General features: G+C 42.0%; 1 protein-coding gene across 1 annotated transcript in view; it reads left to right on the forward strand.

Annotated features, from left to right (window-relative positions):
• The first annotated feature begins 4307 nt into the window (after positions 1 to 4307).
• Positions 4308 to 14229, forward strand: part of TRPC4AP (transient receptor potential cation channel subfamily C member 4 associated protein) — a 71557-nt gene continuing 61635 nt past the window's right edge. The window contains exon 1 of the mRNA XM_081255125.1: positions 4308 to 4542. Within this exon, the coding sequence (XP_081111251.1) occupies positions 4375 to 4542 (168 nt within the window). The 5' untranslated portion in view covers positions 4308 to 4374. The remainder of the gene's footprint in view (positions 4543 to 14229) is intronic.

The raw sequence follows: 14229 nt of genomic DNA on the forward strand, positions 1-14229 counted from the left end.
TGTGTGGTGAGCACCTTCCTATCCAGTTATAGATATGTAATTTTTTAAATTTACATTTTAAATTATTAAAGTTATCTACGCTTATAATAAAATGAAAGGAATAGTGTAAAAGTTAGGAGAATGAATATTCTTTCCCTCTCTCCTAATTCCATTTCCCAATGGTAATTGCTTTCAACTATTTTGTGCATAATCCTCCAGGTTTTGTAATGTATATGTAAATTTATATAAGTAGATGATTTTTTCTTACACAAATGAGATCACATGATACACAGTGGTCTTCCATGAGTGCTTTTTCAAACAAATTTTTTAAGATTTTTTTTTGATGTAGACCATTTTTAAAGTCTTTATTGAATTTGTTACAATATTGCTTCTGTTTTATATTTTGTTTTTTTGGCGGCGAGGCATGTGGGATCTTAGCTCTTGGACCAGGGATCGAACCCACACCCCCTGCATTGGAAGGAGTCCCTCCATGAGCTTTTTTTTTTTTTTTTTTTGCGGTACGCGGGCCTCTCACTGTTGTGGCCTCTCCCGTTGCGGAGCACAGGCTCCGGACGCGCAGGCTCAGCAGCCATGGCTCATGGGCCTAGCCGCTCCGCAGCATGTGGGATCTTCCCAGACCGGGGCACGAACCCGTGTCCCCTGCATTAGCAGGCAGATTCTCAACCACTGTGCCACCAGGGAAGCCCCTCCATGAGCTTTTTTAACTTAACTGTGTCATGAACATTTTCCCGTGTCAGTGTGTGTGTGTGTGTGTGTGTGTGTGTGTGTGTGTGTGTGTCCTATTGCTTTCGGTGACTGTGCAGTATTCTGCTGAGTAGGTGAAACGTGGTTCGTTTAACTAGTCACCTATTAATGGGTATTCAGATTTTTCCAATATTTTGATATATAAATATCTCACTGAATATTTTAGTAATACATCTTAGTATACTTGTTTAGCTGTTGCTAAGACATAAATTCCTAGAAGCAGATCTAAATATATGAATATTTAATTTTATTTGAAATCTTAGTATTTCATTTTGTAAATGATGATGTTCAATGGCTCAAATATTCCATTATATTGAAACACTAGATTTAACCATGATCCTACTTTATTGTTACATTTTTTTCTATTTTTGCTTTCACAAATAATACAGTAATAAGCATTTTTGCATTAAATCATCAACATATCAAATAATATCATTAGGGAGTAATTATCAAGTCAAAAAGTTTCGATTTCTTTATGACTTAATTTATTGCTAAAAAATTTCTTTGCAGAAAGATATATCAGTTTATGTTCTCACCATCAACATTCTACTATTAATAAAATTGAGGGTGGGCATTTTTTACACATTTACTGGCCATTTATTTTTCTTTTGTGAATTGCCTCTTCCTTTCTACCTATATTTCTATTGGGTTGTTTGGTTTTTTCCTTGATTTTTTAAAAAAACATTGATTTATTTATGTATTTTGGCTGCACTGGGTCTTCGTTGCAGCATGCGGGATCTTTTTAGCTTTAGCATGCGGACTTCTTAGTTGTGGCATATGGACTCTTAGTTGCCGCATGCATGTGGGATTTAGTTCCCTGATCAGGAATCGAACCCGGGCCCCCTGCATTGGGAGCCCAGAGTCTTACCCATTGGACCACCAGGAACCCTTTACCTTGATTTTTGTAGGTGTTCATGCATCTGTTCATTAATTTTTTGAACCAATAAACAAATATTTGACCACCTACTATGTGTCAAGTACTATTCTATGTGCTGGAGATAAATGCAGCAATGAACAAAGACCAAGACTGTACTCCAGTCAGGGGGAGGGGTGCAAAAAGTAAACAACTATGTCATGTGGAGATAGTGCTATAGAAACAAACAAAGCAGGTAATAAGATGGTGAGTTTAAGGAGTGCTGCTTCTATATGGATAGTAGGGAAGATCTCTCCGTGAATAGAAACCTGGAGTTCATGAGGAAGCAAGCCATTCAGAGAGCTTCCTGGGGATGAGAACTTCAGGCAGAGGGCGAAGTAAGTCCTTCATACATTCTCTATATTGACTGTTTCCCAGAATATCACTTGCCTGTCATGGTTGTTCATAGTGTCTTGTACAGAAAATTTTAACATTGTTAAGGTCAAACTTGTCAATCTTTTCCTATTCATGACTTCTGGGTTTTATGATTGAGAAGAACTTTTCTATCCCCAAATCGTAAAAGTATTCCCATAGATTAACTTCTTTTTTTTTTTTTTTTTTTTTTTTTTTTTAACTTCTTTTTTTTTTTTTGTAAATTTATTTATTTATTTTTGGCTGCGTTGGTTATTTGTTGCTGTGCGTGCGGGCTTTCTCTACTTGCGGCGAGCAGGGGCTACTCTTTTTTTTTTTTTTTTTTTTTTTTTCTTTTTGAGGTATGCGGGCCTCTCACTGTTGTGGCCTCTCCCGTTGCGGAGCACAGGCTCCGGATGCGCAGGCCCAGCGGCCATGGCTCACGGGCCCAGCCGCTCCGCGGCATATGGGATCCTCCCAGACCGGGGCACGAACCCGTATCCCCTGCATCGGCAGGCGGACTCTCAACCACTGCGCCACCAGGGAGGCCCAAGGGGCTACTCTTCTATGCAGTGCATGGGCTTTTCACTGCAGTAGCTTCTCTTGTTGTGGAGCATGGGCTCTAGGTTTGTGGGCCTCAGCACTTGTGGCATGTAGGCTCGGCAGTTGTGGTTCATGGGCTCCAGAGTGCAGGCTCAGTAGTTGTGGCGCACAGGCTCAGTTGCTCTGCGGCATGTGGGATCTTCCCGGACCAGGGCTCGAACCCGTGTCCCCTGCATTGGCAGGCAGATTCTTAACCACTGTGCTACCAGGGAAGTCCCTCTTTGTACTATTTTTAATACTTTGGTTTTTAACATATCAGATAATTTACATATCATAAATGTATGAGGTATAATTTACATATCATAAAACTCACCCATTTTGAATATACCATCTAATGATTTTTAGTCAACTTAAGGTTGTATAACTATTACCACAACCCAGCTTTAGAACTATACTTTGATTTTGTTATACATAGCTTTTAGTATGTCTGAGATTCATTTTAGCTTGGTGTAAAGTTTAAGACCTAACTTTTTTTTTCTTTGCCCATTGATTTGAAATGTCTCCCTTACCACATGCTAAACTTCCATGTATACCTGGACCTGATCCTGGTCTCCCTGTTCCAGGGGTCATAAATAGGGTTTTATTTGGCCCATGGAGTTTTTAAAATTGAGTGATTTCACATAAAAACCCAGGCTTTTGGCCTTTCTGGAAAAACTAGGCCATTCAGCAACAATCTGCAGGAGGCGAGTAGAGACCACTCCTTGTAGATGGGCATGGGGATGGTGACCACAATCACAGTTTGCCAGGAACAGTCCCTTTACACGCCTGCTGTCCCGTTGTGATTAATAGCATCCTTTCATTCTTAAAAGTTCTGGTTTGGGCAGTAAGTTATGGGTCACAATCTCCACCATTCCTTATTGCATCACACCCAGCATTCCTCTTTCATTTATGTTACAAGACCCCCTCCCAGGAAGAAAAAAGGAGAGGAGGTGCCGCGATCCTGGCACAGAAATTTGCCAAAAAAATGATTACCTGGGCTCAGAGTAGAACAGAACATACTATCTGGTGGGGAGAAATCAGGACAAGAGTCCTCTGACAGAGAATATGATGTCACAATTTACCAATCCTTTTCCCTTCCATTACTTCATTTAACATCACAACAACCTACCCAGTTACACAAGTTACCCAGTTTGTTACTGTGCACCTGTGTATGGATGTGCTGTCTTCCCTGTAACCCGCATTTCAAAACAGGGACCTAGTTACTCTGCTCTGCTCACCACTGTTTTCTCAGGGACCGTTCGGTGCTGGGCGCAGAGCTGGCCCCAAGGAACTATTTCCTGGCTGAATAGCTCCCAGGAACTACTGACTGAATGAACTAATGAGGACATTGAGGCCCAGAGAGGTCCGTGGCGAGTCAGAGGCAGAAAGAAGCAGGCGGGAAATCAGACCAGACGGCCTGATTCCTGGTCTGGAATCCAAGATCTTTTCCTAGCCGGTTGGCTGTAACCTCCCCAAATAGGCAAAAAATGGGAGGATGCACACTTAGGGACCTGTCTTCGACCTCGAGGGACCTCACTGAAATGCTGGACGGAGGGGCCAGAAGGACAAGTGGCGCAAGAAACGCCACATCGCTCTCTCGCACCTGCCCTCCTGAGAGCAAGACTACATTTCCCAGCAGCCCCCGCGGCGCGCACGGCCCCTGCCACGCGGCTTGCACCTCCGCCGTTGGCCCACTGGGGGCGCTGCGGCGACCCCCTCCGCCGCCCCGTAGGAATCTCCGCGGCCCCGGGGCCGCTTGCTTCCTGTTTGTCGGACGAGGAGACATGGCGGCGGCGCCGGCGGCTGTTGGGTCTGGGGTCGGCCGAGGGCGACGGGCGGCGGCAACTGTGGCGGCTTGGGGCGGATGGGGCGGCCGGCCGCGGCCTGGTAACATTCTGCTGCAGCTGCGGCAGGGCCAGCTGACCGGCCGGGGCCTGGTCCGGGCCGTGCAGGTACGAAGCCGGCCCGGAGGGGCGGGGCGGGGTGGACCGGGCGGGAGCTGGCGGGGGGCCGGGCAAGAGGCCTTTCCAGGCCGCCGCTGTACGGGTCCGACCCCTCTTGGCTAGCCACGGGGCCTCCCTGTGGGCTGTCGCGACGCTGTCAGCCGCGGCGGGGCAGTGGGCAGCGGCAGGCTAGAGGCTCCGGGTTAGGGGCCGAGCAGGGCTGGGCTGCATCGGGCATTGATGGCGTGTACGAGTCCTAGGCCCAGCTCCTGGATCCTCCCTTCCTTGCGCCACGTCTGCACGTCTGGGGGACCCTGGGCGAGTTTGCTGTAGCCTCTACGGGCCGCGAGTTTCTTTCCCGTGACTTGGGCGGTGGGTCATCACTGCAAACCCCAAACGGTTGCCAAGCCATCATAAATGTCATTCTCTCAGAGAGGCCTTTCCTCGACACAGCCCTCCCTTTTCTAAAGTGGGTCCCCATTGTTATTCAGTTACAACCCTGAATTCGTTACGTTCACATTACTTTCTTAGTCTGTAATTACATATTTCTTTGTTGTCTATCCTTTTTCTCGCGTGTATCCCACGTTAGGCTGAGCTCCAGCGGGTGCAGGGACTGTATCTGGTTTGCCAGAATAGAGCGTCATGGTAAAGAGCTAGGGCTCTGGAGTCAGGCCTGGATTCAGAACCCTGCTCTCTCTTGCTTGGGCAAGTTATGTTTCTGTGCCTCAGTTTCCTGATTTGTAAACTGGAGATGATAATTAGTAACCTACCCGTTAAGGTGTTGTGAGCATCAAAGACAATTGTGTAAAGCGTTAAATGCATTTCTGGTGCACAGCAAAAAGCTGAAGAGTAATCAGTTAATATTAATGCTATACTTGGTATCTGGCTTATAATAGTGCCCAATATATGATTAGTATTTTTTTTGAATGAATGAATGAAGGACCCTGCTGTAGGGTGAAGCAGGATGAATAAACCTAGGCTGCTTGCTCCTCTACTCCCCCCGCCCCCATGTTCCCAGAACTTACGTTGCAAACACACCTGTAAAGCATTGGCTTAATTTAAGGATAGCTTTTGCATAAAGAAACTTTTTTTTTTTTTTTTTGCAGTACGCGGGCCTCTCACTGTTGTGGCCTCTCCCGTTGCGGAGCACAGGCTCCGGACGCGCAGGCTCAGATGGCTCACGGGCCTAGCCGCTCCGCGGCATGTGGGATCCTCCCGGACCGGGGCACGAACCCGCGTCCCCTGCATCGGCAGGCGGACTCTCAACCACTGCGCCACCAGGGAAGCCCCATAAAGAAACTTTTTAAGTAAATACAGGAATAGTAATAAAGTGATTGGTGGGAGTGGAGTGGGAATTGGGTAGATGAGGGAGAGAATGAGAGTGAGACTTTTCACAGTATAACTTTATATATGAACTTAATTTTGAACCACTTCAATATTACTCATATGGTTAAAAGGACAGAATATAAGATAAAGACCAGGTGGTCTGTGTTTGTAGAGGGTTACAGATAAAGAAGCAGTTCTGGGTGAACAGTATTTTCCTGAACATCAGTTAACCATAGATGAGCAACTTTTTTCCCTTTGCATTCTTCTCTGTCTGCCTTAAGTATTCTGGAAATACTTGCTCTATCCTTTAACCCAAAGACCCTTACTGAGCTGGGTATGTAGGAATGGGCAGAAAGGGAACTAACTCACCTTTACTGAGCACATATTTTGGATTAAGCATTGTGCAAGGTATACAGTGTCTTTATTTAATTCTCAATCTTTTGAATCAAGTGTCAGGACTCATCTCAACACGGATGAAGAAACTGAGGCTCAGAAAAATTAGGTAATTTGCTCCTAAGCACTTGTCTTGATAATCCTCTATGTTCTGAGGGCAATAGTGAGCCACGGAAGTTCTTTAACTTAATGAATGGGGAAATTTAGTACACTTAATTTGTTTCCAGTGCTGGATGACTTGGAATGGGAGGAGACTGAAGAAGCTCACCAGATAGAAGGTGCTGGAATGTTCTTGAGCCTGGTCTAGGCTGGTTATTGTGGTAATCAGTAGTTGTATACAGATAGGAATGGGAGCTATTTCAGAAGTTGAGATGGATGTACCTTCCCAAAACTATAGTGAAGATAAAGTGGGGAACTTCATCTTTCAGATGTGTCCTTTCTTAGTCACTTTCTTTGATCTCTTCCTTGCTACACCCCCACATTGCAGAATAAATTATATCCTCACAAGTATTTCCATAGCACTGTAAGCATATCCATTATGGCATGTGGTATACTTGGAAAGACCAGATTAAAATTTTTTTCTTTATGTTTTAAACACATAAAATTTACCTTCTTAATCATTTTTAAGTGTGCAGTCAGTAGTGTCAAGTATTCACATTGTTGTGAAACAGATCTCCAGAATTTTTTCATCTCGCGAATCTGAAACTCAACCCATTAAACAACTACTTTTTCCCCCTCCCCCAGCCCCTGGTAACCACCATTCTACTACTTTCTGTTTCCATGAATTTGATTACTTTAGATACCTCATATAAGTGGAATCATACATTGTCTTTTTGTGCCTGGCTTATTTCACTTAGCATAATATCCTCAAGGTTCATCCATGTTGTAGCATGTAACAGGATTTCCTTGGAAAAGACCAGATTTTGAAGTAAGATGGACCTGGATTGAATCCTAGTTCTGTCACTTATAACTAGGTTATATTATTTAACCTCTCTGAACCTCAGTTTCATTATTTCTAAAACGGCTGTAGTAACATCTACCTCATAGGGCTGTTAGGAGGAGTGAAATCACATGTCTAAAAAGCTTGGCCAGTGTGTGGCACATAGTAAATGTTGAGTAAGTAGTTGCCATCAGCTCAGCCATCAGAGTGGGCTTCTTGAGAGACTGTCTTAATTTTTCTTTGTGTCTGCAGAGCCTGAAACAGCACCAGTCACTTGATCTTCAGGATTCAGGAAATTGTTTGACTTGAAATACTGTACGTGAGGGCTCTGTCCTCCTCCTCCTCAGTCCTGTCTCTTTGTATATCCCAAACAGTCCCATGGCTTTAAGGAGTTCTGGAGTCAGATTACCTAGGTTTGGGTTCCAGCTCTGGTACATACTTGCTATGTGTCTTTGGACAAGTAGCTTAATCTCTTTATGCCTCAGTTTCTTCATTTTTAAAATAGAGATAATCATGGGACCTAACCTGCTAAAGCTGTGGTAAGGACCAAGAGCGTTTATACATATAAAGCCCTTAAAATGGTATCTAAAATATAGTAAGCACGTTATAAACATTAGCAACTATCGTTTTTAGCAAAACTATATTCTGATAGATCCTAAATCTGTATTTCCATCCTGGTTTCTCTCTTTAGCTCCAGTTGGATATATCCAGATACTTTCTCAGGATCTCCACCTAGGCGTCTAATGGTCACCTCAAACTTAATATGGCAAATACAATTCCTGATTCCTCTTCCACCAAACCTGATCTTCCTCAAGTCCCAAACGGAACTTGAGAGAAGCCTGGGAGAAGACCCCAGGCCACATGATTTAGAATGGGCCTGTCCTACTTGGATTTTAATGTTCCTTATTTTCATCTCTCCCTTTCAGTTTGACCTCTATCAAGGTAATAAAATATGCTGGTATGATGCTTTAGCATTTACAGAGCCTGTTCACATTTATCAGCACATTTGATCCCTAAAGCAAATCAGATCTTATAATCCCTTGCTTAAAACCCTCCAATGGCATCCCATTGCAGTTGGAATCAAATCCAGATTCCTTTCCAGGGGTGCACAAGACTCTGCACGATCAGTAGGAATTGAGGGAAAGGGATAGACTAGGCAAAGCAACTCACACAGGTCATGACCCACCACACCTAGAGATATTACTTCAGTTTGGCAATCTGGTGACAGGCTGGGTTATGGCATCCTGTTTTGTTTCCCAAATTTCTGGTCATTACTTCCTTCGTGATTTTTGGCATATCTAAATTCTACCTGAGTGTTACCTCATATATATTTTTTTAGATTGACTCCTCTTTTTTTTTTTTTTTAATTTCAGTTGGCACAATTGTTTTAACCTTGTTCTGAGCATTAGCATTTGAAACCTAGCGGTTCAAGTCAAATACAGTCTTCCTTTGCCTGTCAAGGATAATTTGATATCGAAAACCCTGTAGATAGGATAAATTCTCATTAATTAAAAATATGAATAATGTTTAAACAAAGTTTTTGTATTCGCAAACCATAAAATTCATTCTTATATTGAAACAAATCCCATTAAAGTAGACACAAGCATTCATTGGTTAATGTTTGTTATCAGAATAATATAACAGTGTATTTAATCTTCATTAATTAAAGGTATTTAATCTTCATTAATTATTCTTTAAGAAGGGTATTTACTTGCACTTAATGCATTTTGAGGCATTAGATATCTTAGGACTAAACAAGTAAGATATACATTTTATGTTTATGGAATTCAGCCTTTAATTATTTAAAAAGAAAAGCAGTAAAGACGAAAATAGGTCAATGAAAACTGTAAATGTCTGGAAGTGTCACATTCACTAAACAGGTTGACAGCTTAGGCAGCATGATGTAAGAGATTATCACTCCTGTAAACTGTCAAACCACAGGTATTCTGAGAGAAGAAACCCATACAACATCTGCCAAAAATTCAACTTTGAAGATGCCTGGATGGTGGCTCTTTTCATCACACTACTCAGCTGTTCACAAGGAAAACAAAATCCAGATGATTATTTTTATCTTATTTATTTATTTATAAATTTATTTAGTTTTGGCTGCATTGGGTCTTCGTTGCTGCATGCGGGCTTTCTCTAGTTGTGGCGAGTGGGGGCTACTCTACGTTGCTGTGCGCGGGCTTCTCATTGCGGTGGCTTCTTGTTGCGGAGTGCAGGCTGTAGGCACGTGGGCTCTAGAGCGCAGGTTCAGTAGTTGTGGTGCATGGGCTTAGTTGCTCTGCAGCATGTGGGATCTTCCTGGACCAGGGCTGGAACCCATGTCCCCTGCATTGGAAGGCGGATACTTTTTAAAAATTTTTTAAATTAATTAATTAATTAATTTTTGTTTTGGGCTGTGTGGGGTCTTTGTTGCTGTGCATGGGCTATCTTTAGTTGCGGTGAGCGGGGGCTACTCTTTCGTTGAGGTGCGCAGGTTTCTCACTGCGGTGGCTTCTCTTGTTGTGGAGCATGGGCTCTAGGCACACGGGCTTCAGTTGTTGTGGCACATGGGCTCAGTAGTTGTGGCTCGCAGGCTCTAGAGTGCAGGCTTCAGTAGTTGTGGCTCACGGGCTTAGTTGCTCCACGGCATGTGGGATCTTCCTGGACCAGGGCTTGAATCCATGTCTCCTGCATTGGCAGGCAGATTCTTAACCACTGAGCCACCAGGGAAGCCCCAGATGTTTATTTTTAAATGAGAGTAAATGCCTTGTGAGGCAAACTAGTAGTGGTAAAAGAAATTCCATGTGAAGTTGAAAATTTTGAATACGATTTGGAGGATCTCTGGGTATCATGAACCATGTAACAAATAACAACAGTGCCCCCACTTTTCACCCCCAAGTTCCACCCTCCCCAGGCAACCACTGCCCACACTGTAGCTGTTTTCTTTTGTAGGGGAAGAGTCCAGGAAACAGGAAAGCCAGCATTCTAAATAACATGCTTATAAGGCTATTTCTTGACTTTACAGTTTTAGAGATGATCTGTTTTCTTCCTCTTGTAGAGATTAGGATTTAATTCACAGCACCCTGTGCTACACATTTGGTCTCCATCATTCTCCTTATGTAGTTATATCAGTTTTGGCTATTGGTGTTAAGTATTTACATTATGATGATAGTGATGAGATATAATTGTTTATAGCAGAGGCATATAGTATACAACAATTGTATTTGTTCTGTATGATTTGTTTTTCTTAGAGTTAAAAGCTGCCCTTTCTCCCCCTACTCTTTAAATTGAGATACAAATATAGTAGAATTCACCCTTTCAGTGTATAGTTCTACAAGTCTTGACAAGCACACACCGTTGTGTGGCCACCACTACAGTTAGGATTTAGAAATTCCCTTGTAGTAGTCAGCCCCTTCCCCACCGCCCTCCTTTGGCAGCTTCTCATCTGTTTTCTATTCTGTTAATGCCATTTTACTATCATAGAAATGGAATCATTCCATATGTAGCATTTTGAGTCTGGCTTCTTTCACTAGTATAATCATCCTTATAAAATTTGCTTTTCTTTTTGTTTACTTACAATTGACTCCCAAATTCTAAAACTCCTACTTTTTTTTTTTTTTTTAAAGAAATCTTTCTTGGAACCCTCTGTCCTCCAATTTGGACTAGTTATTTGCTAGAACAGCTGTATAGGTGAATTCTTGGGATTTCCCTTCACCAGATTCAGGGCATTTTATTTATTTTTCTCATGTTTTGGACCTCTGTTTTCTGAATCCTGTTTTCCTTTTTCTTGGGGGAGTACATTCTCTAGTAGCCTCCTAAGAAAGCCTACATGGGAGGTAACTTTTTTTTAAAGCTTGCGTGTCTGAAAATGTCTTTTATTCTTATACTTGAGTATTTAGTTTAGCTGGGTATAGAATTCTAAGTTGGAAGTTATTTTCCCTTAAATTTTTAATGGCATTATATTATTCCATTGTCTTTAAGTATTTGGTGTAGCTGTTGAGAGGTTCTGTTCTGATTCCCTGTCCTTTGTGCATGACCTATTTTCCCACTCCTCACTCCCTAAGCATTTTTCGGATCATCTCTCTTTCTGGTATTCTGAAATTTAACTATGATATGCATTGATGAGAGTCTTTCTTTTTATTCATTGTGGGTACACTTTGTGTAGATATACATTAAAATATATAACAACTATAATAAAGTCATGTCTATCACCTGACATTAACTAATCCCCTCTGCAAAATGATTCACTAAGTGTTCTCTTAGGATCTTCCTTTTTTTTTTTTTTTTTTTTTGTGGTACGCGGGCCTCTCACTGTCGTGGTCTCTCCTGTTGCGGAGCACAGGCTCCAGATGCGCAGGCTCAGTGGCCATGGCTTACAGGCCCAGCTGCTCCGCGGCAAGTGGGATCTTCCCGGGCCGGGGCACAAATCTGTGTCCCCTGCATCGGCAGGCGGATTCTCAACCACTGTGCCACCAGGGAAGCCCAGGCTTTCACTTTTTTAAAAAGTGAAGTCCATCCTTTATTCAGATTTCCCCAATTTTTCTTTTCTTTTTTTTACTTGAAGTATAGTTGATTTACAATATCATATTGTTTCAGGTGTACAACATAGTGATTCAGTATTTTTACGGATTATACTCTGTTTAAAGTTACTATAAAATAATGGCTATATTTCCCTGTGCTGTACAAAATATCCTTGTTGCTTATTTATTTTATACATAGTAGTTTGTATCTCTTATTGTCCCTCCCCTCTTTCCACTAGTAACCACTAGTTTGTTCTCAGTATCTGTGAGTCTGTTTCTGTTTTGTTATATTCATTCGTTTTATTTTTTATTTTATTAAAAAATTTTTTTTATTGGAGTATAATTGCTTTGCAGTGTTGTGTTAGTTTCTGCTGTACAGTGAAGTGAATCAGCTATATGTGTACATATATCCCCTCCCTCTTGGACCTCCCACCCCCACCCCCGAACCCATCCATCTCGGTCATCAGAGAGCACCGAGCTGAGCTCCCTGTGCTATACAGCAGGCTCCCACTAGCTATCTGTTTTACACATGATAGTGTATTTATGTCAAACCTAATCTCCCAATTCATCCTGCCTCCCCTTCTGCCCCGTGTCCACAGGTCCGTTCTCTAGGTCGGCCTTTCTATTCCTGCCCTGCAAACAGGTTCATCTGTACCATTTTCCTAGATTCCATATATATGTGTTTTACTCTTTCTGATTTACTTCACTCTGTATGACAGACTCTAGATCCATCCACATCTCTACAAATGACCCAATTTCATTTCTTTTTATGGCTGAGTAATATTCTGTTATATATATGTACCACATCTCCTTTACCCATTCATCTTTTGATGGACATTTAGGTTGTTTCATGTCCTGGTTATTGTAAATAGTGCTGCAGTAAACATTGGAGTACATGTGTCTTTTTGAATTATGGTTTTCTCAGGGTATATGCCCAGTAGTGGGATTGCTGGGTCATATGGTAGTTCTATTTTTAGTTTTTTAAGGAAATTTCATACTGTTCTCCACAGTGGCTATATCAATTTACATTCCCACCAATGGTGCAGGAGGGTTCCCTTTCTCCACACTCTCTCCAGCATTTATTGTTTGTAGATTTTTTTTTTTTTTTTTTGCGGTACGCGGGCCTCTCACTGCCGTGGCCTCTCCCATTGCGGAGCACAGGCTCTGGACGCGCAGGCTCAGCGGCCATGGCTCACGGACCCAGCCGCTCCGCGGCATGTGGGATCTTCCCGGACCGGGGCACGAACCCGTGTCCCCTGCATTGGCAGGTGGACTCTCAACCACTGCGCCACCAGGGAAGCCCTGTTTGTAGATTTTTTGATGATCGGCATTCTGACCGGTGTGAGGTGATACCTCATTGTAGTCTTGATTTGCATTTCTCTAATAGTGATGTTGAGCATCTTTTAATGTGCCTCTTGGCCATCTGTATGCCTTTTTTGCTGAAATGTCTATTTAGGTCTTCTGCCCATTTTTTGATTGGGTTGTTTGGTTTTTTCTTGATATTGAGCTGCATGAGCTGTTTGTATATTTTGGGGTTAATCCTTTGTCTGTTGCTTCATTTGCAAATATTTTCTCCCATTCTGTGAGTTGTCTTTTCATCTTGTTTATGGTTTCCTTTGCTGTGCAAAAGCTTTTAAGTTTAATTATGTCCCATTTGCTTATCTTTGTTTTTATTTTCATTACTCTAGGAGGTGGGTCATAAAAGATCTTGCTGTGTTTGACGTCAATGAGTGTTTTTCCTGTTTTCCTCTAAGAGTTTTATAGTGTCTGGTCCTACATTTAGTTCTTTAATCCATTTTGTGTTTGTTTTTGCATACAGTGTTAGGGAGTATTCTAATTTCATTCTTTTACATGTAGTTTTCCAGTTTTCCCAGCAACATTTATTGAAGAGGCTGTCTTGTTTCCATTGTATATTCTTGCCTCCTTTGTCATAGATTAGGTGACCGTACATGTGTGGGTTTATCTCTGGGCTTTCTATCCTGTACCATTGATCTATATTTGTTTTTGTGCCAGTACCATACTGTCTTGATTACTGTAGCTTTGTAGTATAGTCTGAAGTTGGGGAGCCTGATTCCTTCAGCTCCGTTTTTCTTTCTCAAGATTGCTTTGGCTATTTGGGGTCTCTTTTGTGTTTCCATACAAATTGTATGATTTTTTTGTCCTAATTCTGTGAAAAATGCCATTGGTAATTTGATAGGGATTGCATTGAATCTGTAGATTCCTTGGGTTAGTATAGTCATTTTCACAATATTGATTCTTCCAATCCAGGAACATGGTATATCTCCCCATTTCTTTATGCCATCTTTGATTTCTTTCATCAGTGTTTTATAGTTTTCTGAGTACAGGTCTTTTGCCTCCTTAGGTTTTATTTCTAGGTATTTTATTCTTTTTGTTGCAATGGTAATTGGGAGTGTTTCCTTAATTTCTCTTTCTGATCTTTTGTTGTTAGTGTATAGGAATGCCAGAGATTTCTGTGCATTAATTTTGTATCCTGCAACCTTACCAAATTCATTGATTAGTTCTAATAGTTTT

Source organism: Mesoplodon bidens (assembly GCF_964165515.1).
Source record: "Mesoplodon bidens genome assembly, chromosome: 15".
Taxonomy (NCBI): Eukaryota; Metazoa; Chordata; class Mammalia; order Artiodactyla; family Ziphiidae; genus Mesoplodon; species Mesoplodon bidens.